This window comes from Mus caroli, unplaced genomic scaffold (genome assembly GCF_978045245.1).
Source record: "Mus caroli unplaced genomic scaffold, Mus_caroli_1 scaffold_14, whole genome shotgun sequence".
Lineage (NCBI taxonomy): Eukaryota > Metazoa > Chordata > Mammalia > Rodentia > Muridae > Mus > Mus caroli.
The window spans coordinates 113,895,102-113,922,522 of record NW_028227269.1 but is presented as its reverse complement, the minus strand read 5'-3'; the positions used below and the strand labels follow the sequence as shown (position 1 = coordinate 113,922,522).

The window sequence follows — 27,421 nt, the reverse complement described above, 5'->3', positions numbered from 1 at the left end:
ACCTGAGGAGCCATCTCCTGGCTCAGTTTGAATACTTTTTTTCTTCTTCTTCTTTTTTTTTTGGTGTTAACCTTCTTCTCCTCCCCCTCCTCTTATTCCTTCAACTTTTTAAAATTACTTTTTTTTTTTTTTTTTACAGTCCAGTTGTTACCCCTGCCCTCCCCCCATCCTGGTCCACCCTCCAACAGTTCCTCATCCCATTCCTCCCCACCCCCACCCCCCCACTCCCCGTCCTCACCCTCACCCTACCCCACCAGACCCCCGCACTCCCTGGGGCCTCAAGTTTCTTGGAGGCTTAGGTGCACCTTCTCTCACTGAGGCCAGACTAGGTAGTCCTCTGCTGTGTGTCAGGGGCCTCAGACCAGCTCATGTATGTTGCCTGGTTGCTGGCTCAGTGTCTGAGAGATCTCAGGGGTCCGGGTTAATTGAGACTGCTGGTGAATACTTTTAATTAATGGCATTTCCTGTATGTTTAAGCATTTCCTGTAACTAAGTATTCATGTATTTCTACTGTGAACAAATGACATTTTCATTCTTGTCACTTCTACCTCTTGCAAGTGCTTATCAAACTGCCTTCTGAACAACCTTTGATGATCCAACTTTGAGGAGGAAAGTCTATTGGCACAGACATATTTTGTGGGCCATCATGGGCAGTCAATGAATATAGAAATAAAGCATTTGTTCAGAATGGAGTCTAAACTGTCCTCCCACAACTCTGGTACAGTTTCTACTCCCCTTCCCTTGTCAACCTGTTACCACATCACCTGATGCATGCCTGTAGAACCACCTCTGCAAGGCTGGGACTGAGGCATAACTGTGTTCATCCCTCACACTACTGAGCCCTGCTAAGAACTACGAAGTACCCGGAGGGCAATCTTCATTTTTAAGGTGCTGTTTGGACCCGAGTTGCTAAGCTGGAACCGCTGGTTTATAGTCATGTTGTCACTTGTAAGCAGTTGACTGAGTGGGATCCTCAGGCTCCCCAGAGAACACTGATGCTGCTCATCTTTAACCTGAAAAATGCAGTGCAGAAAACACTTTGAACACCAAGGAAAACAAAAAGGAACTATTAAGTGAAGAATGGTCCACAGATCAGCATCAAAGACACACCAGCACAAAACAAAGCACAATATGTTTCATATATATTATTTAAGTAGTGTGTCCAAAACTGTTAGGTAACCTCTTTTTTTGTTGTTGTTGTTGTTTTTTATTTTTTTCCCCTCGAGACTCTGTGTAGCCCTGGCTGCCCTGGAACTCACTTTGTAGACCAGGCTGGCCTCTAACTCAGAAATCCACCTGTCTCTGCCTCCTGAGTGCTGGGATTAAAGGCATGCACCACCATGCCCGGCGATTGTTAGGTAACCTCTTAGGAAAATACAGCAGTATTTCTGTCAGAGGTACCTGCCCTTTCCTCATCACAAAATCATGATGAGCACAACAAAAGGCATCTTGTTTATGAATTTACTGTGAGAAATTTCAGGTAAGAATTGACAGTCTAGGTAGGAGAGATGGCTCAGCAGTTAAGAGCACTTGTTCTTGCAGAGATCCCCCATTTGATTCCTAGAACAGACATGGTGGTTCACAACCATCCATAACTCCAGTTCCTAGGAACCCAGGGACCTCTTCTGATCCCCAGGGGCACCAGACATTCACAGGTATATATGCAAGCAAAACACTCATACGCATAAAATAAATCTTTAAAAATATTAAAAAGTAATAGTCTATACAAACCTAAAGGTCAGAAGGAAATAGCCTTTACACTCTGAGATCATATGGTAAACAGTGACAGTAATGTGCAAAGTTTCTACTAAAGACACTTACTCATGGAGAAAATACATTTTTAAGTGTCTTAAAGCCTTCCCTGTTCAAAGTCTACATACTTGCTTGGAAAATTTATAGCATCTCCTTTAAATACATGGTATTTCTTTCTCATGAATACTAATCTTCAGCACTGCTTCTGTTATAAGAACTATACCCATCACATGGTTGTTCAAAATAGTTTGATCAAAGAAAGAACAAACTCTGGGCAAAATGAACATATACCTTAAAAGGAATAAATACCGCAGTTCATAAACAAGAAAGAGCTGATCTAGATATAGCAAGAATTGAGTTTGTATGTAACCACTTCTTCAAAATGAAAAATCCAAGTGATAAAGGCAAAGCCCAGACAGTTCTGTACAGACACTTCCAGACAACAATGGGACAAGTGCTCCCTAACTCATTCAAAAGGCTACCGTTATCTTGACATCAAAACAGGAAAAAATTAATAGGAAGCAAAATTATAATCAGCAACCTTCATGATTAAGAAGCAAGAATGTTTTTCTTTTTTTTTCCTATTTATTAATTAAGGTGTGTGTGTGTGTGTGTGTGTGTGTGTGTATTTGAGTGAGTTTATGTGTATTATTTGTGTGCAGGAGTCCTCAGAGGCCAGAAGAGGGGATCTAATTCCCTGGAACTCAAATTTACAGACAGTTAAGAGCTGCCAAGTGAATGCTAGGAACAGAATTCAGATATTTTACAAGGGACTCCAGCCAAATCTCCAGACCCAAAAAGCAAGAATTCTAATAAGCGGGATATATGTGAAAATGATCATATCTTTGAACTTGCTGAGTAGACTAGGCTAGCTGTCCAGTGAGCCCCAAGGATATACCAGTCTCCATCTCTCTAGAGCTGGAATTATAAACTTGTGCTGCCATGCCTGGCTTTTCACATAGGCTCTGGGATCAACTGCTTGTACAAGCAGTTTATTACTGCTCTGTTTCCTTACTCTCCTACTGGCTTTGTTGCTAGTAGATAATTGAGGTTAGTTTTGAGTTATGATCCTCCTGTCTTGGCTTTCTAAATGCTGAGATTACTCATTAGATGATTCCACTGCAGAGCGTGTGTGTGTGTGTGTGTGTGTGTGTGTGTGTACATACACACATACATACAAATATTAGTTTAAAAAAAATACAAGATTAGGAGCCATTTAATAGCTGGGAAACATTGGTAGAGTTCTTGCCTGGAATGAACAAGGTTCTGTCTTCACTCCAAGTAAGAAAATAAAGTAAAATCATTCACAACATCATGAAAAAGTACCAAAATATTTAGGGATAAGTCAGGCAAACATGTAAGACCTACATTGAACATAGAAAGCTATAAAATACTGCTGAGAAAAATGAAAGAATACTAAGTAAAACCAACCAACCAACCAACCAACTAATCAAATCATGTAATAATGTTCCTATGTATCAATTACATATTATCCACAACCCCCCCATTGGAATGTTTCCTGCTGTAGAGATGTCGGGTATACCCACAGGTTCTATAATGTCAGGAGTCCTTATCAAAATTATAGGTTCTCTGCATAAAGCTACAATTGATACTAAAATTCATATGGAATGTAGACTTAGCATTCATCAACACAATGTAAAAAGTAAGTTTCATTGCTTACACAAGTTGGTTTTATGATGTACGCAATCAATACTAGCAACAGAGACAATGTTGCTGGCAGAGTGGTAGTACAGAACTCTGAGCAGAAATCATTCCAGAAGCAAACTGCCTACTGGTCCTGAATTTCCATAGTCACTAACCTCAATATATAGCAATGACTACGTTTTTCCCCCGGGCGGTGGTGGCACACATCTTTAATCCTAGCACTTGGGAGGCAGAGGCAGGCAGATTTCTGAGTTCGAGGCCAGCCTGGTCTACAAAGTGAGTTCCAGGACAGCCAGGGCAATACAGAGAAACCCTGTCTCGGAAAAAACAAAAACAAAACCAATCGGATGTAGGGTTGGTAAAGATCTTTCCTCAATCTGTTGGTTGCCATTTTGTCCTATTGACAGTGTCCTTTGCCTTACAGAAGCTTTGTAATTTTATGAGGCCTGATTTGTCAAGTCTTGGTCTTAGAGCATAAGCTATTGGTGTTCTGTTCAGGAAATTTTCTCCTGTGCCCATGTGCTCGAGGCTCTTCCCCACTTTCGTTTCTATTAGTTTCCGTGTATCTGTTTATTGTTGTTGTTTTGCTTTTTGGGTTTTTGAGACAGGGTTTCTCTGTTTAGCCCTGGTTATCCTGGAACTTACTCTGTAGACCAGGCTGGCCTTGAACTCAGAAATCTGCCTGCTTCTGCCTCTCAAGTGCTAGTATTGTACCACCACTACCCAGCTAGTGTATCTGGCTTTATGTGGAGGTCCTTGATCCACTTGGACTTGAGCTTTGTACGAGGAGATAAGAATGGATCAATTTGCATTTTTCTGCATGCTGACCTCCAGTTGAACCAGCACCATTTGTTGAAAATGCTGTCTTTTTTCTACTGGGTGGCATTAGCTCCTTTGTCAAAGATCAAGTGACCATGGGTGTGTGGGTTCATTTCTGCGTCTTCAATTCTATTCCACTGATCTACCTGCCTGTCACTATACCAATACCATGCAGTTTTAATCATTGTTGCTCTGGAGTACAGCTTGAGGTCTGGAATGATGATTCCACCAGAGGTTCTTTTATCATTGAAAATAGATTTTGGTATCCTGATTTTTTTGTTACTCCAGATGAATTTGAGAATTGCTCTAACTCTGTGAAGAATTGACTTGGAATTTTGATGGGGATTGCACTGAATCTGTAGATTGCTTTTGGCAAGATGACAATTTTTACTATATTAATTCTACCAATCCACAGGCATGGGAGATTTTTCGATCTTCTGAGGTCGTCTTCGATTTCTTTCTTCAGAGATTGAAGTTCTTGTCGTACAGATCTTTCACTTGTTTGGTTAGAGTAACACCAAGGTACTTTAAATGTTTGTGACTATTGTGAAGGATGTTGCTTCCCTAATTTCTTTCTCAGCCTGTTTATCCTTTGAGTATAGGAAGGCCACTGATTTGTTTGAGTTAATTTTATATCCAGCCATTTTGCTCAAGTTGTTTATAGCTGTACAGTGGATAGAGGGCTAATATCCAATATATACAAAGAACTCAAGAAGTTAGACTCCAGGGAACCAAATAACCCTATTAAAAATGGGGTACAGAGCTAAACAAAGAATTCTCAACTGAGGAATATCGAATGGCCGAGAAGCACCTAAAGAAATGTTCAACATCCTTAGTCATCAGGGAAATGCAAATCAAAACAACCCTGAGATTCCACCTCATACCAGTCAGAATGGCTAAGATCAAAAACTCAGGTGACAGCAGATGCTGGGGAGGATGTCAAAAGGAACACTCCTCCACTGCTGATGGGACTGCAAGCTGATACAACCACTCTAGCAATCAGTTTAGCAGTTCCTCAGAAAATTGGACATAGTACTACTTGAGAACCTGGCTATACCACTCCTGGGCATATACCCAGATGGTGCTCCAACATATAATAAGGACAGACACATGCTCCATTATGTTCATAGCAGCCTTACTTATAATAGCCAGAAACTGGAAAGAACTCAGATGTCCCTTAACAGAGGAATGGCTACAGAATATGTGGTACATTCACTCATTAGAATACTAATCAGCTATTAAAAAAAATGAGTTCATGAAATTCTTCAGCAAATGGATGGAACTAGAAAATATCATCCTGAGTGAGGTAACCCAATCACAAAAGAACATACTTGGTATGTACTCAATGATAAGTGGATATTAGCCCAGAAGCTCAGAATACTCAAGATACAATTCACAGACCAAATGAAACTCAAGAAGAAGGAAGAGGCTGGGCAGTGGTGACACAAGCCTTTAAGCCCAGCACTTGGGAGGCAGAGGCAGGTGGATTTCTGGGTTCAAAGCCAGCCTGTTCTACAAAGCGAGTTCCAGAACAGCCAGGGCTACACAGTGAAACCCTGTCTTGAAAAACCAAAACCAAAACCAAAACCAAAATCAAAACAAACAAACAAACAAAAAAGAATTAAGAAAAGAAAGAAGAAGAAAGACCAAAGTATGGATAGTTCACTATGGATATCTCCATGGGAGGAGATACAGAGACAAAGTGTGGAGCAGAGACTGAGGGAAAGGCCATCCAGAGACTGCCTCACCTGGGGATCCATCCCATATACAGTCACCAAACCCAGACACTATTGTGGATGCCAACAAGTGCTTGCTAACAGGAGCCTGATATAGCTGTCTCCTGAGTGGTTCTGCCAGTACCTGACAAATACAGAGGTGGATGCTCTCAGCCAACCATTGGATTGAACACAGGGTCTCCAGTGGAGGAGCTAGAGAAAGGACCCAGGGAGCTGAAGGGGTTTGTAGCTCCCCATAGGAGAAATAACAATATGAACCAACCAGTAACCCCCAGGCTCCCTGGGACTAAACCATCAACCAAAGAGTACACATGAAGGAACCCATGGCTCCAGCCCCATATGTAACAGAGGATGGCCTTGTTGGACATCAGTGGGAGGAAAGGCCCTTGGTCCTGTGAAGGCTCTATGCCCCAGTGTAGGGGAATGCCAGGACAGGGAAGTGGGAGTAGATGGGTTGGTGAGCAGGGGGGGCGAGGGGGGGGGCATGGGATAGGGGGATTTTGGAGGGGAAACCAGGAAAGGGGATAACATTGAAATGTGAATAAATAAAGTATCTAATAAATAAGAAAGAAATAAACAATCATGGTCATTTCCTAATACTATACAAATGAAGATTAACTTGATAGATCTAAATATAAGATGGGCACCCTGGCTAATCTTGTGTCAACTTGACATACAAACTAGAGTCATCCAAAAGGAGGGAACCTTAACTGAAGAAATGTTTCCATAAGATCTGGCTTTTCTTAATTAGTGATTGATGGGGAGAGGCCCCCGCCTATTATGGCTAGTTCCATTCTTGGGCTGGTGGATCTGGGTAGGCTGAGCCACGAGAAGCCAACCAGGAAGCAGCACCCTCCCAGGCCTCAACATCAGCTCCTGCCTCCAGGGTCCTGCCCTGTCCTGACTTCCTTCAATAATGAAAGTGTAATTCCAGCAATACACTCTTCCTCCCACACCTTGTTTTTAAGACATGGTGTTTCATCATAGCAAAACAAAACAAAAAACCCTAATTAAGGCAATGGGTTTGGGAAAGCTGTGAGTCACAGAGAGAATGAGACACTTTCTCTATCTTGACTGTAGTTAATGGGTCCCAGTGAACTATGTACTCAGTTAGAAACTGTAAATGTACATAATTTGTAACAATCATATTTCAAAATATAAGCACAAAATGCAAAAAATAAATACCTCAACTTCAAGGTCCTGGCGCTTGGGGTTATGAATGAAGAAAGTGAAGTTTTCCTCCCATACAGGTTCACTAGTTTTGTATCGAATCTGTAAGAAACAGTTCAATATCAATTTTCCAGTATTTTCTATAAAGAAGGACTACTGACTCAACACTTAGCTCAACATTTAATGTGTATATAAACCCCAGGTGATTAAATCAAAAGACATATATTTACTGAGCAATGTACGATTATCTGAGTAAGCACAGAAGTGTTCACAAGATGAAGCACAGGCTTCGTGAGGAGTCTGAGCGGAGCTGACAAGGAGTCCACACCTAGTTGCTGAGAGACCAAGACCTCCGCCGCTCTATGGTCTTCAGTTCTCTTATGGTGCCTGTCGCTGTACTCCACACAGCCCTGCTTTGTAAAGGATTGTCGAGTAAAATTTAACAGTGTTCTACAACTGTAATTTCTAAACACACCCCCCCCCCATCAGAAAAGAAGAACATACAATACCTTCTTTGAATTTTTGAACCTGTGTTTGCTGAATTTGAAGTATAAGTACTTAAAAGCTTGGGAATGATTCCATATCTTTCACATGAAATCAAACAAAAGTCTATCTATATGGTGTGTTCTATGTCATAAGCAGCTTGCGTTTATGAGATGATGTGCATGTGGAAGCAAAGCCTACACATCACACAGCTGGGCAGCATCTGCTGCGGCTCTATGGAGAGGAGCTCAGAAAGCCATCAAGCTCTTACCTTACTCTCTTGAGCCTTGTGACCGACTGACATCTGGACAAGAGGATTTGGGTTGCTGTTTATTTTCTTCCCTGACTATCCAAAAAATAGAACAAACAAAACAAAACACAAAACCAGGTAAAATAAATAAACACACTTTGAAATGGGTCCCACTAAAAACAAGATTACAGTTCATTTTTATGAATAGTCACTTCTATTTACCTCTGATACTTCAGACACAGAGAACATCAAAGAACAATGGAAGTAGAAAACGACTGCTACGCAAACCCTGAGCCACCATTATTATGTCACATCATGAAGCAAACTGAGAAAACTTCCATTTCACATGCCTTATTATTATTATTATTATTTTAAGCGAGAGAGAGCCTGACAATACTGCTTGGCTAGTGTGGAACTCTATGGCATGAGTGATTCTCCCACATAAGCCTCCAAAGTGGCTGTGACTATAGGTACAAGTTCCTATGTTGGGTTGCACACAAGTTTGAAATGTCAAACTTTAAAAGTAAGCAATGCAATCTTTTAAATTTTAAAACTTTAGTATTAACTATAGTTCTAAAAACTGACTTATTAAGATAACAAAAATGTAAGTGCAGTGAACATAAATAAATAATAAAAAGAAGACAAATGTGAAGGAATGTTAACTCAGAACACTCCTCCAACTGTACTACAGTTTCAGGTTCACACCTTTACGCCTTGAACCTCCCACCGTCCTGCTGAAGGAGACAGTTACCAGACACTGCATAGTGCTTACTGGCCGATGAGTAAGCATCATCAGAAGAAAGTGTCAGCTTAGGATTACATGGAATTAAGCAAATATAAAGATGATTTAAAAATTTGTAAACAAAAAATGACAAGAAGCATACTTTAGCAGAGAGCTGATAGAAGAAAATATAGTAAAACACAACAGATGTGGCATGAGGTTTATTTGTAACTTAGCCCCACAAAAAGATGCAGTTAAATGTTAATGTATATTAGAGGGTCACAAAATAGTATTTTAGTTAAATAATTTTAGAGCCAATCCTCAACACTGCAGCAATGACAGAAATAGATGTCAAAATCATTTGCTTATTCAAAAGATATGACTAACCCAAACCTACTGTGACAACCTATTTTCTGGTTCATCTTTTTGATGTGAATGAATTCTGCAAAATGAAATAAATACTGTTAAAAATATCAAAGCCAACTGATTTTTCCCAAATTCATTTTCTCTTTCTTTAATATGAGAATTCCTAACCCTGAGCTGAGCACAAGTCCTCTGGGAATAGGGATGCCACCTCACTTCTCCTCCTGGCTAGCTGAGAAACTCTGACTTACAAGGAGGGCATGCAGGCCTTGCCTATACTAAGTATGAGGTCCAAGCTACTAAGGAGAACTTGCATAGTTCTAGAGTATAAAATCACACTGATTTAAGCCATCTCTTTCTTGGGTCTTTGATACATGAATTTATTTCAAACTAACATTAAGACTGTATTTGTGAAAATGGGGCCATTCAGTTTTTATTTTTATTTTTTGGTTTTTCGAGACAGGGTTTCTCTTTATAGCCCTGGCTGTCCTGGAACTCACTTTGTAGACCAGGCTGGCCTCGAACTCAGAAATCCACCTGCCTCTGCCTCCCAAGTGCTGGGATTAAAGGCGTGCGCCACCACGCCCGGCTGGGGCCATTCAGTTTTAACGAATCTACAATTTTACGGTGAGCCTCCTTCTAATATTTTTAAAAATAAATGAAGTTTATAATTGATAACATTAAAAACCAGCCTCTGAACAATTTGCAGTTGTCACTGCCTTAATCAATTTATTATGCATACTTGTGTGTGAATGCTACACTAAGATCTATTCTAATCTAAACTTGCAGTATATATAAAATAAATAAAAGTTTAGCTCGCACTTTTATAATCTTTTTAATGGTTTATAGCATAAGGGTGTGTACCTTAACAAAGATGACACCTTAGATTATATAGTCTTTAAATCATTAAGTTCTCTACCATGACAGAACATTTAGATACAGTAGCACATGTCAAAGGACAAAATATGCCAAGAAAATAGTCTTTTGGCTCACATGTTGAACTTAACATAATATATAGAAATGATCTCCCAAAACATGGTCTTGTTCTGTTGAGATTAAATCTCATCTTCTTAAGTTTTGATTACTGAGACTACATTTTAATCTGAGCCTTAGGTTCTACATCTACAAAAGAGGCACAATACCATTTTTACAACTTTTTAGGCTTAAATGAGCCAAGGTGTTAAACCAGATAATTACAGCACACCTCTTTATCTACCTATTACATATTTTTATATGTAATATTTTAATTTGCTTACTAATCCAATGGAGAAGATATTACCCCACTTCTGTAAGTAGGATGTATTGAATATTATCTTCGAATCACCATATTGAGTAGCATGACTTCAAAGCCTCCCTTCCTGACCTCTGTGCTCTGCTGTCCAATAAGGCAGCAAACAAATGGTGAGCAAAGAGTTGCTACGTGTGGTCCCTTCCTAAGCTGCAATAGGTCCCCACTATGTTGGGAGCATAGTTTCAGCCACGTATTGACCAGCACTCTCAGAGTATGAGGCCCTACGAAAACTACACCATTATGTCCTTAGTTCAGGTCATGGTAAGGTTTACAAATATGGTATTAGACAACTCACTGACAGTCTCCTTCATTTTAGAAATTTAACTTACTTTCCTAGATGAAACTGATTAAAATATTCCTATTTCTTTGGAATATTAGGACAATTATACTTAAAATGCCCCTGGTTCTCACTGTAATGGTGGCACACACACTTGGGAGGCAGAGGCAGGTGGATTTCTGAGTTTGAGGCCAGCCTGGTCTATAAATTAAGTTCCAGGACAGCCAGGGCTACACAGAGAAACCCTGTCTCAAAAAACAAAAAAAAAAGAAAAAAAGAAAACAAACAAACAAACATTATCAATTTAGCAAGAGAACACAAGTTATTGTCTTGGAAATGAAGTGGAGCTTAGTTTTCAATATACCTCATTTAATAAAAATTGAACCTTCTGGAAAGATCTATCGCCCAAGCCCACAGCACCAAAGCCATGAGGTTGATTCAAAGAGGCCCTACTCAACATATTGGAAGAGGCAATTCCTTAAGCATGCATCCTCAACAGTTTGTAAGGTGCAGCTTTAAATCACAATGTGAAAATGTGGTTAATATTTTAAATAGAACTTTTAGGTTGCCACTCACAAGTTCAAATTCAAACAAAACACTATTTCAATGGCTTTATGATAGAATGAAATCTAAATTTTCATATACTGAAATTTTAAAATTTAACTGTGGTTGATGTAATTTCTTCTTTGTACAAATTCTGGGATAACAAAAGCAGGATCTCTTCTTTTGGACAATCAATTATTAACTAGGGTGGGAAGTCACCTGCCCACACATTTAGGAAAGCCAAAGTACCATCTCTTTCAATATGTCTTGATTAGCACTAGAGCCTCAAGGGAACACTTCGTTTACCTTTAAAGCTCTCTGAACTGCAGACTTCTTCAAGACACCGGGGTTAAAGTCTAATGGGTTACTCTTTCAGGTCAGAAGAAAATGAATACACCAAGGGTTAATAAACATGCAATGAGGAGTTTATGTAAGGTTAATGACACAAAAATTCATGAGAACAAATATTTAAACTAAATCCAAAATCATACAAACTGCCAGATTTATGTTCAAGATTTTACCGTAAGTGACTGATACTCTAAAATACCAGAACACACATCCTCATACTTGGTAACCCTTCACCTCTTCACCTATGACCTTTAGTGCTAGAGAAATCAAGAGTGTGACTTGAGGAAAGGCTCTGCTTACTATCCTTTGCCCAAGACCTTAATGTCATCCACAGTTAGGGCTTTCATATGAAGCACAGTAGCAACCAGGCTTTCCACACTGGTGGAGCTGGTCCCACCTATGGTGGCTGACGCCATTGCTATGCCATCTGAGACCTGTGTTTTTGCTGTAGCATCATCCAGAGATGGAGCCTATCTCTTTTGTGAACTCCCAAGGTGTTGAAGCACTGGCCAACAAAGTCATCCAAAGTTTCTCCTGGACTTATTTATATACATTCTATTGTTATAGAGTGTATGTCCTCCTGACTGAAGTTTTTCAGCTAGTTGTTTGTTCATTCTCAAACTGACCATTTGTTTTAGAAGCTTTCAGGATTCACATTTGAGGTTAAAGGTTTTTGCCATTTTAGTTGTAACTGATTTAAAATGACATTAAATTTGATTCTTAAGTTTTATTTTTTTCTTAATGCTTTATTAAACAAGTTGTATGAAAGAAGATGGTGAAACTGCTTCCCAGTTTTCTATGGTGTATGGGAAGTGAGAGGTAATGCACCTATCTGGGCTCCTGTCATACCAGTGGGTCTAAATCTAGATTATTCAAGCAGGGTTACAGGGCTCTCTGAAGACTCAGAACATACGGCCTCTATGTCTGCATGAAGTCAGGCCAGGTATTCCCTAACAAGTTCCAAAAAGCATTTTGGTTCAGAGGGAACCTGACTGATGCTCTACAGATATAACAAGGGCCTTTCCTGAAGTTCACACTGGATAGAAACAGCTGAACCAAATGTACTTGCTATTCTAACATGCATCAATTATTGAGAAACAAAGACAACAGTGGTGGTGTGAATTAGGAATGCGACAGCTGTGTGAGGTCACAGAAAACTGTATGGCACAAGGGGCAGGGGGGAAGACTGGTTACTGAAATAGTTACTGAAATACTGGCAGATGTCCAGGTGTCAGGGTCAGAGGTCAGGCACTATGTACCACGTACTCCTGGGTCTCTCGGTCACTGCAGACAGTAGCACATGTCCTCCCTCCACCCCCACCCCAATCAAGAACCATGCACTAGGAATAGAAGTCACTTGAGACTGCTTTCCTAGCATGGAGGAAGCCCTGCATTCAGATCCTAGCACCTCAAAAAACTGGAACTATGGTCTCTACCTATGAACCCAGGACTTGCAAATAGATGAAGGATTATCAGTGGTTCAGTAGTTATTCTCAGCTATATAAAGTATTTCAGGACAGACTGGGATATATGAGCCTCTATCTCAAACAAACAAAACTTAAAATTACATGTAAAAAGTATATTTGTCCTTAAGGATCTGCTCAGTGGTAGCTAAGGCACAGTTAAGTTCTTACGTGTAAGGTAGGCAGCATGGAAATACCATTCATCTCAGAGAATCTTCAGTTACAGAATTAAGAGACTATGAGCAGTGTGCATTCTACAGTGATAAGGTCCCATATCTCTAATCTTAGTCACTTATGTGCTTTGTGTTGTCTTTACACTGGAAACCAGTGAATAAAAGGTGTATCCACGTTTACTCCACAGAACATTTTAAGTGGTGTGCATATCTTCATCATAAAGCTCAACATGACTTTGAAAAGAATGAATTCTGAGTGTCTGACATCTGATGTCAGAACTACAAAGCAACTCAAGAATCCAACTCAAAATATGTTCTTAGTATCAAGAAAGAAAGAAAGAAAGAAAGAAAGAAAGAAAGAAAGAAAGAAAGAAAGAAAGAAGAAAGGAAGGAAGGAAGGAAGGAAGGAAGGAAGGAAGGAAGGAAGGAAGGAAGGAAAGAAAGAAAGAAAGAAAGAAAGAAAGAAAGAAAGAAAGAAAGAAAGAAAGAAAGAAAGAAAGAAAGAAAGAAATTATAGATTAAGAAAAGAGAGAGAGCCGGGTGTGGTGGTGCATGTCTTTAATCCCAGCACTCGGGAGGCAGAGACAGGCGGATTTCTGAGTTCAAGGCCAGCCTGGTCTACAAAGTGAGTTCCAGGACAGCCAAGGCTATATAGAGAAACTCTGTCTCGAAAACAGAAAGAAAGAAAGAAAGAAAGAAAGAAAGAAAGAAAGAAAGAAAGAAAGAAAGAAAGAAAGAAAGGAAGGAAGGAAGGAAGGAAGGGGGAGAGAGAGAGAGAGAGAGAGGGAGAGAGAGAGAGAGAGAGAGAGAGAGAGAAAAGGAAAGGAAAGGAAAGGAAAGGAAAGGAAAGGAAAGGAAAGGAAAGGAAAAGAAAAGAAAAGAAAAGAAAAGAAAAGAAAAGAAAAGAAAAGAAAAGAAAAGAACAAACTACAGCTAGGCAGTGGTGGCACATGCCTTTAATCCCAGCACTTGGGAGGCAGAGGCAGGTGGATTTCTGAGTTCGAGGCCAGCCTGGTCTACAAAGTGAGTGCCAGGACAGCCAGGGCTACACAGAGAAACCCTGTCTCAAAAAACCAAAAAAAAAAAAAAAAAAAAAAAAGAGAGAGAGAGAGAGAGAGAGAGAGACCTAGAAAAGTCACTGGAGACACACTGGACACACTGACAGAATTATTCAGATTGGCCTTGTCTCTTACAGGAGTTTTTGATGTCATTTTTCCTAAGAAAACAGAAGCATAAACCATTTTCTAAGATGTGATGGCTTTTACTGGAATTATCGTTCTAATGGCCTTCCTTTTTTTTTGGTTTTGTTTTTGAGACAGGGTCACAATGCTGAAAGAGGAAATGTTCCTGCCTTAACCTCCAGAGTGTACGAATTACAGGACCAGCTTTCTTTTGCCTTTTAAAACGGCCTTAAGCAGATTAGGAGACAGAGTTAGAGACGTCAAGGTGCTCCTTATTAGTAGTGTGACTTGCCTATTCTTCCGGGTAATGTTTTTCCTCATCCACAAAACAGTGCTAAATACCCATATTCTCTTTCTTAAGAGGTCTTAACAAATCTCATTTCACTAATTATAGTACAAATTTAAAGGGTGATTCCATACACTACTTAGTATACTAGAGGATCTGGTGTAGTTTTCTATGACCCCAGAGAAAATGAACTCAGCAGCCACCAGAGAGCCTTGAACAGCACAGGTGTGGAAGCAGCAGCCAGGCAATGGGATCAGATGTAATGCCATCAAAGTCGGGGAACATTTTTAAGTTCCTAGAAAGAAAGAAATTATGGACCCCCTATAGCTTTCTTCTCCAAAGGCTCTGGCTGGGCCTGTGGCAAAAGCAGGCTCTCAAATGATGTGCAGACTCGTGGCTTCATGTGACCATAACTGGTGACAGAGAGGACAAGGTGGTGTGGGCTAGAAGGCCACCTAAGTTCTAATGCTGCTATCCTTCTTGAGGATGAAAAGTAGATTTGTGAAAGTTAGAGCAAAATTTATATTTCTTCCTGAAATGAACCACAAAATAAATTTAACCTTATGGCTTTATTTTTCCCTCAGAGGACTAATTATACCATGTTATGGACCAGCAGCAGTAGAGTTAGTTCATGTTAGTTCATCTCATGTCAGATGTACTCCCAACATCACAGCAGAGTCACATTTGACAAAATCAGCATCAAATGAAGACATGGTAACTGAAGTCATGCAAGAAAGTGAAAACAGCATGCAGACATTCCAGTGAGCAGACTGCACAGAGAGAAGCTCCAAGCCACACGGGCAGTCTTCAATGAACACAGAAGAAGGAGCTGGAGGACTCACAAATAGTGTTCTATAGATTGAGGTAGTATTCTCACAAAACACTAGTCCCGACGCTCGCCTCTCTTTTAAGTAGCCACACCCAAAGTTTCCCTCGTAGATACTCTTAGGAAAATGGAGACAGGAAGAGAAAGCAAAGAATGGTGGATTGTGGTCAGTGGGCACACACCAGAAGCACAAATAAACGGTGCAGAGAGAGTCAATGGATCCCAGGACAGACAGGGACTGGCCAACAAAGCCTCCCCATTAAAACCAACAAACAGCAGGTATGGCTTTGTGGATCCTTTGCCTCTGATGAGCCACAGCACACTGTGAGCAAAGTACCCTTGGAACAGAACTGTAGCACATCCTTCTCTTGAGCTCATGTGACATTATTTGCATTTCAAATCGAAGTGACAAAACATATGGCTTTACAGAAAAGCACAGTCTCTTTTTTCAACTGTAACCATCACTATCTTCTATATCCTAAACTGTGTAATACATTCATTTCTTTTAAAACATTTTTTATATGTATTTAGTTGGGGTAGGGGGCTTGCTATGGCACTCAGGTGGAGGTCAGAGGACAACCCAAAAGAGTCAGTCCTCTTCTCTCACAGACAGACCAGTGTGTTTGGGAACTGAACATAGGTGGCCAGGTTTGGAAACAATTGCCTTTTACACACTGAGCCATCATGACAGTCTGACAAATAAACTTCCCTCAGGCACTATAAAACATTGCAACATTATATATCAAACATAGTTGTGGTCAAAAGCAGAAAGTTCTACTCTGTGAGGAATTCTACAGAAAGATTAGGTAATAATAAAGTAGATACTGAAATAAAAATAGGAACAGTCACAGGCTTTAATGGAAAGACTGGTTGAAAGATTAAAGTAAGAAAAAAAATGTACGAATTTAAATAGCTAAAAGTTAAGACAAGGAAACGTCATTGAAAGAAAGGGTATGGTATTAACAAAATGATAACTATATATTCCTATTATAAAATGCTCAATCATATTTCAGTTGTTAAACTGAAATACTAATGTACAAAAATATTAATTTCATTTTTTGTTTAAAAAGCTCAAGTAAACATAAAATTTCCAAAAACTAAAAGGTGTTACATGATGCAATTTCATAAGCTATCAGGATAAAAGTCCCAGAAAGATTGTTAGACAAGATAAGGAAAGTGCTTGTTTGCTTTTGTTTGGAGTCTGCTCACAAATGCACTTATATGACTGAGCATTTAGTATGAAGGCAGAATTATGCAATGGGTAATCTTGGTGGGTACACCACCTGTAACTGATGACAGTGTTCTATCTTTCAACAAAAAGCTGTTGACACAATGACATAGGGAATGCCCTCATATGCAAGCACATTGGCACCTAAAAAGTTACCCAATAATGTAACGTTTACGAGGATAACATGACTTTAGCTAGTGGGATTTATAGCAGGAAAGTGAAAAATTCACTATCCCTAACATGTTCAAATTACTTTTTATTTTACAGTTTTTCCCTCCTAAAACCAAAACAATCTGATATAAACAAATAAACATTATTATTTGACTCTGTTTGTGCCTTTGTTCAGTTGGAAGTGTCCCAGGTACCTGAAGGTCAGCACCTACCTGGTGGCATTAATAATGTTCCACTTTACCCCTGAGGATAGTCAGAGCTCAGCAGCTCACCCTCCACTGTGCTATATCTAAGACACACTTAGGGTGTGTGATCAGAGCTGCTTCATTTATTCCTCATTTTAAGAGGAGGATTTTTACCCTGAGATAACTAGGCTGTAATAATTAGATACAAATACAGATGTGCAAAGCAAATACTACCTTATGGCCCTCTCTCTGTTGCTGCCACATAAGATTAGGTAACATATCGTAGCTGGACAAGGTAGTAGTTTCCAAGTAAGAAACACACTCACTCACAGGAGTTAGCTCTGTGTTACCTACCGGAAGGTTCCTTGCAGAATCCAAATACAAGATCAGCAGTGCAGATGAAAGGCCATCATTGGCTTGATCCTTGTCAGCTCTGATGTCTGCCAGCACCTAGGAGGTGAGAGACAAGTCTCTGTGAGTGTGTGTCTACACTATCTTCACTTGATAAAGTAACACACAATCTTCACTTGATAAAGTAACACACAATCTAATCCATGCAGCAGAACAAGAACTGTCAAGTGACAAGACAATTATTCACACAAACCAATTAAAATGGAGCACTAAGATGACATAGTTCTTCAAATCCCTGTGCTACCACAAGCACAAAATTTAAAAGTCTCAGAATAGGAATAATGACCTATAAATTTTTTTCTACACTTTTATTCCTGTTTACCACTGTAAAGACTTATGGCACAATAATCAAAATTACTAATACAATTTTGTTTAAAATAAATACCAACACAATCAAAGAGAATGGTCCTAATAATCAGGAGTAGGTGGTCATGAAGAGAAGACACTGCACAGTACCTTGTCAAGGTTTGCAGCATCAGGCATCAGTGTGAGCCACTCTAACTTCAAATGCAGCTTTCCTTTGGGAACCTCGTCCAGAGTGAACCACTGTTGACAAAGTGTTTAAGTTCAGCAAAAATGTTCCTGAATAAAAAATTCTGATTAAACCAAGTCTAAAAACACTGCAAGTTGCTCACTGACCTTGTGGCACCAACAGTTCTTAACTGGCCCTGAAGGAGTGCACTTGCCATTTTATGTCTCATGCTCCAAGGGCCCGCCCCGGTTGGCCAGACACCATGTTCAAAGACCCCAATGCCCAACAAAGCCTTTAAGATGTGAGGAGAACTATCATTACATACAGGCTCAAGTGCTCTAGTACTGTCCAGCACTAACAAGGTTTATGTCCGTGTATATGCTCTCACAGAGAATTTAGAGGTTAACAGAGTATAACACTAATCCCAAACACTGAACAGCAGAATCAAGTTCAGATACTTGGTTTTTCATTGCTGTACATCAATTGATAAAACAGTGCATAGTTGCTTCAGCTTAAAGGTAGTTAAATGAAGACAACCAAATGCTCAATGCTAAAAATGAGTGCCATGGGAAGGATTCTGTCTCTCCTGTTCACCTCTGTGCTCACTGACTGGCAGGTATCAGATGTATAAGAAACACTGAGAAATGGACAGAAGCACTCCATGAGGAAGGGTGCCGCTGTGAACTTAGAGGGGTCTCAACATTGGCTTAGCTGAGGAGACTGTACTGGCCCAAGTCTTACCCATCTTTTATCTTTTGGAAGCTATTGTGCAGTTTTCCTTTATGTATTTTCTTATTTTTATGGCATTATGGATCACTCTCCCTACTTGAAATAATATCTTTTTGTTGCAAATTATTAGTGCATTTACAGATACCTTTTCCATTCTGACAGATCTGTGTGTCTCTGCTATTCACTCCAACTACAACAAAAAACTCCATCTGTAATCTGTTTACACATCTTTGCCCTAATTCCTCCAAGGCACCATAGTCTGTCCACAGGAAAATTCAAGTTTCCATTTTGTGCTCACCCACACTTTCTGCCCAGGGCTTTGCACATCTATACAAGCAGACTATTACTGAATGATACCCTTACATTTCAAACATTTACAAAGCAAATATTGTTCCTAGAGTAGTAGTCAAACTTCTCACACTGGGTAGGCAGGCAAAAGTAGTAGGTCACAGTGACGCTGGCACACAGGAGGCACTTACAGTGTTCATAAAGTGGACCAAAGTCAGAGGAAACTTACTTCATCTAAAAGGCGCTCCTTCTCAACTTCAATAAGATCAATCATAAGACTGTAAGAATAAAACAACACAAAATTTTAGAACACAGAAATGCACTTCTGAACTGTTGAACATTGTCTGTGAAAAAAGTAGTCTAGAAATGCAAAAAAAATAAAAAATAAAAAAAATAAAAAAAAAAAGAAAGCTATACAATTTACCAGGAAACTTTCCTCAATGCTTCCTACAACTTATGTCCAATAAAATCAAGAGTAAGAAATAACAGGATTAATTTTCAAAATACTGAACACATATACTAGAACTAACACTAGAATACATAGGCTAGAACTGACTGCTCATGTGTGCGTGCACATGGAGGCCTGAGATAAACATCAGGAACGGACTGCTCATGTGGACATGCACGTGGAAGCCTACGACTAGCATTGGGAACTGACAGCATTCTCGTACATGGACGCCTGAGACCAACGTCAGGGGTCTTCCTCAAACACGCTTCATCTTACTCATTATGACAGTCTTCCAGTAGAACCCAGAGCCTGATATGACTAGTTTAAATAGTAGAACTGTTCTGGCCATGTTAGCCTCTGCCTTCCAATTGCTAGAATTACAGGCAGCTGTGCTGTTTTTCTGGCATTTATGTGGGTTCTGGGTCTGAACTTTGATCCTATGCTTACATGGCAAGTTCTTCATGCACTGATTTCCCCAGCCACAGATGATTTTCTGTTTCTTAGGCAGGGTCTCATAATGTAGACGAGGCTGGCTTTTAACTCAAGAGACCTGCCTGCCTCTGCTTCCCAAGTACTGGGATTAAAGGTGTACACCACCATGCTTGGCTAGCTGATGAGTTTTTACATGTTATCCTTTTGTGCTCAGTCATCACTGTGAACAGTTACTTGTATAATGAAGTGTAAGTCCACACTATATCAAGTCCCTTAGCAGGTCTAGAGTAGGTTCTATTACCAAACAATCCTACTCTAATTCAGTCATGGCACTACCACTCTGGAGCCAGCAATGATGATGACGGGATTAGTATACTTGTACTTTTGAACATATCTCCCTTCTCCCTTACAATCTGGATTTCAGGGTGAATCAGTCCCGTCTTAGCCCTAGTCAATGACAAGATGCTCCTAGCTGCTTTACCAGCCTCTCATCTTATATACATATTTGACTGGACCATGTTCCTGCTCCTACTTAAGCTTGTATGCAATCACAGATTCTGAAAACACAGTAAAATCCATGGGTCTTAGAGACTCTCAAGTCAGAGCATAACACACAAGGCCATACTTGATGAGGCATAATCCTTGGTAATGTAACCCAATCCTTCACCATCCCTCTCGACAAGAAACTCATTTAAATAACCTTAATTAGATAAACATTTATTAAATGTGTGCATGCATATTTATTCGTTATGTGTACAGATGCAAATACACATCTGTGGAGGCCAATGTTTTTCTTTATGTACAGTTTTCGTTTTCTTGAAACACGGTATCTCACTGACCTAGAAAGAAACTTATCAAGTACTTTAGTTGCCCCTAATTAGCCCCAAGGATATACTTGTCTTTGCTTCCCCAGTGCAATCCATCCCCAGGGATTACAAGCCTGTGTCACTATGCCCAATCCCCCACTTTTTAAAAAGATTTATTTTATTTACAAGTACACTGCAGCTGTTTTCATATACACCAGAAGAAGGCATTGGATCCCATTACCTGGATGGTTATGAGCTACCATGTGGTTGCCAGGAATTGAACACAGGACTCTGGAAGAACAGTCAGTGCTCTTAACAGCTGAGCCACCTCTCCAGCCCACTTTATCTATCTATCTATCTATCTATCTATCTATCTATCTATCTATCTATCCATGGTCTCTTATGCTTTCAATGAAAGCATTCTAAAAACTAAGCCAGTGGTTCTCAGCCTTCCTAATGCTGTGACCCTTTAATATAGTTCTTCACGTTGTGGTGACCCCTAACCATAAAAGTACTTTTATTGCTGTATGACATTTATTTTACCACATATGTGGAGGACTGAGATGTACCCATGAATTGGAACAGTAAATACTGATTTGTTTATTACAGCTGAAGAACTAATATAACAGACAGCCATGAGCCATCTGACATGGGTGCTACGCACTGAACTTGGGAAGAACAGCAAGAATTTTTAGCCACTGAGCCATCTCTCACAAGATGCCTTTATTGTGGACACACTGTGATGCACTTGTGGCATTGGGGTAGAGATGGGTAAAGAGTTCACAGTAATGGAGATTACAGTATGATGATTGTAACTATTTTCATAACTGTGATTTTGCTACTGGTACGAATCTTGAGAATCATTCTAACTGAGCTATCTTCTCAGTCCTGGAAACATATGTTTTAATATTTATTTTTGCTATCTTAATATGTGTGTGCGTGTAAAAAAAAAAAAAAAGAAAGAAAGAAAGAAAGAGGTGAGTGCAGGTACCCCCAGAGCCAGAGGAGCTGTGAGCCATCAGACAAAGGTGTTAGGTACGAGGAAGGGAAGCGAGCACTCTTAACCACTGAGCCATCTGTCAGTCAGGAATATATTTTTAAAAGCCCATTTCCCCAGGTATATTAGTTCTTCAACTGGAGTAAACAAAGCATTATTTACCATCCCAATACGTGGGTATCATGAAAGTGACTGTACCCTAGCAAACTGAAAAGCTTAACATTAAATCCACATTTACAACCTGGAAGGAAGTAGTTTCAGACTTCCCTGCACAAAGAGCGGCTGGGGGGTGAGGGAGCTCTGCATTCACTGGCTCTCCAGCTTGCATAGTCTAACTGACAGGTGGAATGAACCTTAGTGTAAGTCTCTGTGATGGACAACAGAGTGTTTTTAGAAGTAAAAAAAAATAAAAAATAAAAATAAATAAAAAATTAAGATATGTGGTAAAATAGATGACCTATGTAAAAGGCATTTAAAATGTGTATGTGTAAATAAATGAATCTTAAAGTTTGCATCAAGGAGAGTGACTAGAAGGGTGTTCCCAAGCTCTTTTTTTCACCTTCCTAAGAAGTCATCCTTGTCTGGATCTTCATCAAACAGTTCAATCTCCAATTCTTGTCCAGGGTGTTCATACACTAAAGCCTGAAAATTAATGGTTAGTAGTTAGGCAGTTTTACTATCATAATCAAATACTAAGTATGATGATTATAACAAATATTACCATGTATTTTTCTCTTGCAGTAAGCAGTTTTAAAAGTATACTACTTTCTTTCTGTCAGAAAACTGAATACACTTCTTGATGACTAGGCCATTCTAAAATATCTGCCCACAGAACAAGTCTTCTTGGCCTGTTTCTGGTTATCCGAATTCTGTGTCAGTGGGCCAAGGCACAAGCCCCTAAAACTAGGTGGAGGTGTGAAGTCACCCATACATAAAATCTAAGGTCTAAGCCGGGTGTGGTGGCGCACACCTTTAATCCCAGCACTCGGGAGGCAGAGGCAGGTGGATTTCTGAGTTCGAGGCCAGCCTGGTCTACAAAGTGAGTGCCAGGACAGCCAGGGCTTCACGGAGAAATCCTGTCTCAGAAAAAAAAAAAAATCTAAGCTCTATACCAAGTGAAGACACAGAAAATAGTCCTAAATTCTGAACTGGTTCCATTCAGATGCAAATCTTGAAAAACTTTTTTTTTTTGATTTTTAATATTTTTATTACATATTTTCCTCAATTACATTTCCAATGCTATCCCAAAAGTCCCCCATAGCGCCCCCCACTTCCCTACCCACCCATTCCCATTCTTTTGGCCCTGGCATTCCCCTATATCGGGGCATATAAAGTTTGCAAGTCTTATCCTCTTAGAGAATAGGAACTGACAGGTGACAGAGGACTGAGGGTGGCAGGGAAGGGGCAGAACAGCAGAACACACGATTGTTCTCAACAACAATTCTGTCCTCTGAAAACCTCCAGTTTTGGATCCAGCAATTTATACATATGACATTATACTTAAGGAGTACTACCTATAGTACTGCACTTAGTGGCCCAGGCCTGTCCAGGTCAAGAAATTCAATGGAATGACTACAAAAGTCAAGTAGATCCTAGCTGGGTGTGGCAGTGAACACCAAGTGCTTGGGAGGCAGAAGCAGAAGGATCAGGAGTTATAGACCATCCCAAGATATAAATAAATAAAGAAACACCGTCTCAAGGGAAGGAAATAAAATGTTTTTAAAAAAGAAAGAGAAAAAAAACACAAAAGAGGAAACAAAACGTAACAAAACCAATAATGACCATTATCTATCCACTAGATGTAAAGTTGTCCAAACATATTAAATGAAAATGTATAAAACAGCATATTTCTATGTTTATGTGTTTTAGCCACATATAGTATTTTATAATCAGAAACCTATTTACATTAAAAAATATATTGCCACAAGTCATTGTGGTAGCCTTACGTAACCACTGTTTAAAACTATTATGTGCTCACATTACAAGATTGTCCTGTGGTAGGAGAGAAAGTACAAACGTTCTCAAAAATGAGAAATTAAAAAACCTTTAACAATGGTCCAAGTTAGCCACACTTTTGTGCGACAGATTTGGAATGAGATTTCTCGTGCCCTCTCTCAGTTACCATGCCTTGACCCGACTGCTTACTTACCTCATACACTTCATTCCATTTTGGACTAAGGTTCTCTTTGATGACTTTGCTCTGGAAGATTTGGTTGCCCACCCGGATAATTCCATAGGGGTCTGATTTTCCCTTGACAAGGCCTTTAAGGTAGGTGTCTTTGCCCTGAAGATCTTGAGCTTCAATAAAGTGAATCCTTAGGACACCCTGAAGAGAGGAACAAACCACTGACCATTTGCTGTGGAGAATGGAAGACATAAAATATATACCTCAGCAGAAACTGTGACTGCTCAGCTGCGACAGATCCTTAGAAAACAAGAATTAAGACAGGAGGACAGCATGCCATCCCACTAGATGGTAAGAAGTGCAGCAAGAGACTTGGCAGAGGGAACACTGATTGCAGAGGTGCTAGTGGGGCAGCATGCTTACCCCCAAGAAGCCAATAACATATGGCCACAAGGGTCACCAAAAATTATTACGTTCTGAGACTAAGTAGGTAATAACAGGATAGGGTATATCAGAGCTGCTACTAAGCATTTCTTATTCAATTTTTAGATCAATTCTATGAAATACTGTTATTAAGCCTACTTTATAAAGGAAGAAACTGAAACTTTGAAGTAGCGCTCATCAAAAATAAACACTTCTTCCCCAAAGTTGTTTTATTTGTAAGAGGAAAAATATTTACTCATTTTTCTATGACAAATAGGTTGGTAGGGTAATATTCTTCCTCCAAATGCTTAAAAAAAATTATAGGCTAATATTCCTGCTTCTTAGGAGAAGGCAAGCTTCTCTGAAGATGAGTACAATTTAGAAAGCACTTGAAGATTCTTGCCTGTAGTTTCATATAGTTACAGCTGAGATGGTATGGCCACATTTTCCCACAAGATTTGCATTGAGCTCAGAGAACAAAGATTGTTAAGATCTAGGCCAGCTCCAGTGTTTATTGTACTTAATGTACAAAACAAACTTTTATTATATTTTAAAGAAAGAGTACCCTTTCTTATATGTAGTGTTATCATATCTGTTGAATGCCTACAATATAATTTTATCATCAAATTAAATAGGGTATGCTTTCTTTAAAAAAAAAATGTAAGGAGAAGGCTGAGAACATGAGTTTGAGCCTCAGCATCAAAGAGAGAAAAAAAAAAGAAATAAGAATTGATATATATGCTGAGTGTGAGTGTGTGTGTGTGTGCATGTGTGTGTGTGTGCGCGTGTGTGTGTGCAAGTGCGTGTGCACGCACACCTATATGTATGCACACTCACACATGTTTGTCCATGTGTGTATTGTTAAAGTCTAAATGAAAAAAAGTAAAGGGCACCAAGGCAATGTTATTTCTACTTCAGGAAATAAAACTGAAAACTACAGCCAGTTTTCACGGCACCGGCTTACCTTCTGCTTTAGGAAACCTAAAGAGTATGTATGCACCAGGACTACTCCTTGCAGACCAGCCATGGTAGTACTGTTTCCTTAACATCTGGATTCACAGCAACTGGCTGACACTTAGACCTGCTCTCAAATCAGCAGAGCAACACCTCACCTTGTCTCTAGCTGTTCTGTTTACTCAAGGTGACTCCATAGACATATGACCTATTTCTATGCTCCACATTTTACAGGAGCTGAAATATATCCAGTCACATGTTCTACAGCACCTCCACATCTAAGAGTTCTGTTATTCCGTTTTTTAGTGCAGTTGTTATGCAAGGGCCATTTCTGTCACTGTGGTGGCCTGAATAAGAATGGCCCCCATAGGTTCATTTATTTAAATGTTTAGGGAGTAGCGTTTGAAAGGATTAAGATGTGTGACCTTGTTGAAGGAAATGGTCACTGGGGGTTCAGATGCTTAAGCCAAGCCCAGTGTTTTCTCTCTTGCTGCTGCCTGCAGATCCAGATGTAGAACTCTCAGCTATCTCTTCAGCAGTATGTCTGCCTGCATGCCACCATGCTTCCTGTCATGTTGATAATGGACTAAACCTCTGAACTTGTAAACAAGTCCTAATTAAAAGCTTTCCTTCATAGGAGTTGTGGCCATGGTACCTCTTTAGAGCAAGACCAACTTCACTGATGAACATATATATTTAAATTTTATGTAAAATTTATATATGTGTGTGTGTGTATATATAAAAATATATGAAGTAGTTCCAGAGATAGTCCACTCCAATGTTTAAGAAAAAATGTACACTTTTCCTATCAGAATTTTCATTGTATCACTCGTTGCTGAGAATCATTCCGTCACTATATAGCATATACCTCCTGAGATGACTTTTACCTATTGTTTATTGCTATTCTTATGACTTGTGATTACACTTATAGAATGAGCCCTTCTGGTATCCTGAAGGAACATGCCAGAAGCATAAGAACTCCTGAAGTCTCTGGACAGCTTTAGGGTAAGAGACACCCTAGAATACCTCTGGGCAGTGCAGGGCAGCTAGCAATGTATTAACACAAGTGGCAGGAGAGCTGTTCAGAAGAACAAGGTAAATGTAAAGATAACACCCTGTGCTTGAAAAAGTCCTCGTATGTTTTTAAACACTAGTGGGTACAAATGCATGCTTACCTTTGGTATGGGAAACCGCAGTTGAGCTATTTGAACTTCACTGACAAGAGGAACGGTGATTCGATTGGGAAGCACTAGATAGTTTGATATTATATCCAAAATGATAGTATCAGATAAACCACTATTAATAAAGAACAATCAGATAAATAAATTATATAAGATAATTTATATAAAATATATAAATTATATATGTATACATATATAATAATTATATATGTATACATATACATACATACATACATACATATATACTTGCTATCACCTTTAACAACAAACATGCACAACTTAGATCCTATAGCAATGTACAAGGTAGGAGTTCTCTAACTCTCCCAGATAGTACTGTCAGTCATCATAATCACTTAAGCAAAAGTGATCCATGCGTGACAATAGGGATGAACCTTTCTTCACAAGTCTTTCAGTTTAATAAAAGAAAAGGACTCAGTCACACACAGCACCATTCTTCCTATCAGTGGGCCATCCTGTTAATACTTCTGAAGAGATTGAAAGACTTGAGCTGGCAGGTACTGTACACCTGTTCTTCTGTAAGGAGGTATAGGATCCTATGTAGTCTTAAACCAAATGCTTCCTTGCCTTCAGCATTTCTTCTTAAAGTAACTGTTTTGTTTATACTGAATACCTACTGAAACAGAAGATCCATTCCTAACTGAAGTGTTCTGAGGAGTATCCTCACTGCTGAAATAAGGTAGTACGTGCCTTTAGCTTGCAGTACTATGTCTAGAAACCAGCAGTCCCAGCAGTCACTGTGTCCAATACTCCTGGCAGACTTACAGTACTATGCACAATTATTAGGTGTAGAAGCTGCTCCCAGACCCCTTCCCAGCATCCAAGCATTCACAACTTTTCTTGCAGGCACTGGTTCCCAAGTCTGCTTTTAGCAATGTTACTGCTCATACCACCATCTTCTGCTTCTCCTGACCCAGACCCTTACCCTCCTTCACATTCACTATGTAATATAAGTTCTTCTTGAAGTCTTGAAGTAACAAGGATTTTTACATCGTGACAACAAAAATGTCTTGCACAGTGAACTGATTCGCACATTGCTCCTATTTTGTAATAACTCGTATGTCCCAGATTCATTTTGTAACCCATGAATACAACACATATACTATCTTACAAAGCCTGGAAAGATTAGACTCAATTATTAAATATTTATCTTTTTTGAACAGTTTTAACATAAGGTTTACTGTATACTTGATGTACACAACAGAA

The 27,421-nt window shown here is 39.5% G+C and overlaps 1 protein-coding gene across 4 annotated transcripts in view; it reads right to left on the bottom strand.

Moving 5' to 3' along the window:
- Positions 1–27,421, bottom strand: part of Esyt2 (extended synaptotagmin 2) — a 101,583-nt gene that overhangs the window by 8,645 nt on the left and 65,517 nt on the right. Inside the window, exons 8-18 of one of the 4 annotated variants that reach the window (XM_029484378.2) lie at positions 26,192–26,312; positions 23,664–23,840; positions 22,074–22,156; positions 19,061–19,109; positions 17,799–17,888; positions 17,286–17,381; positions 15,364–15,465; positions 11,377–11,439; positions 7,897–7,971; positions 7,158–7,244; positions 864–1,013 (exon numbers count right to left, since the gene is read on the bottom strand). In XM_029484378.2, coding sequence (XP_029340238.1) covers positions 864–1,013; positions 7,158–7,244; positions 7,897–7,971; positions 11,377–11,439; positions 15,364–15,465; positions 17,286–17,381; positions 17,799–17,888; positions 19,061–19,109; positions 22,074–22,156; positions 23,664–23,840; positions 26,192–26,312 — 1,093 coding nt within the window. The remainder of the gene's footprint in view (positions 1–863; positions 1,014–7,157; positions 7,245–7,896; positions 7,972–11,376; positions 11,440–15,363; positions 15,466–17,285; positions 17,382–17,798; positions 17,889–19,060; positions 19,110–22,073; positions 22,157–23,663; positions 23,841–26,191; positions 26,313–27,421) is intronic. The other 3 variants (XM_029484379.2, XM_029484380.2, XM_021179169.3) reach the window with 3 other exon arrangements.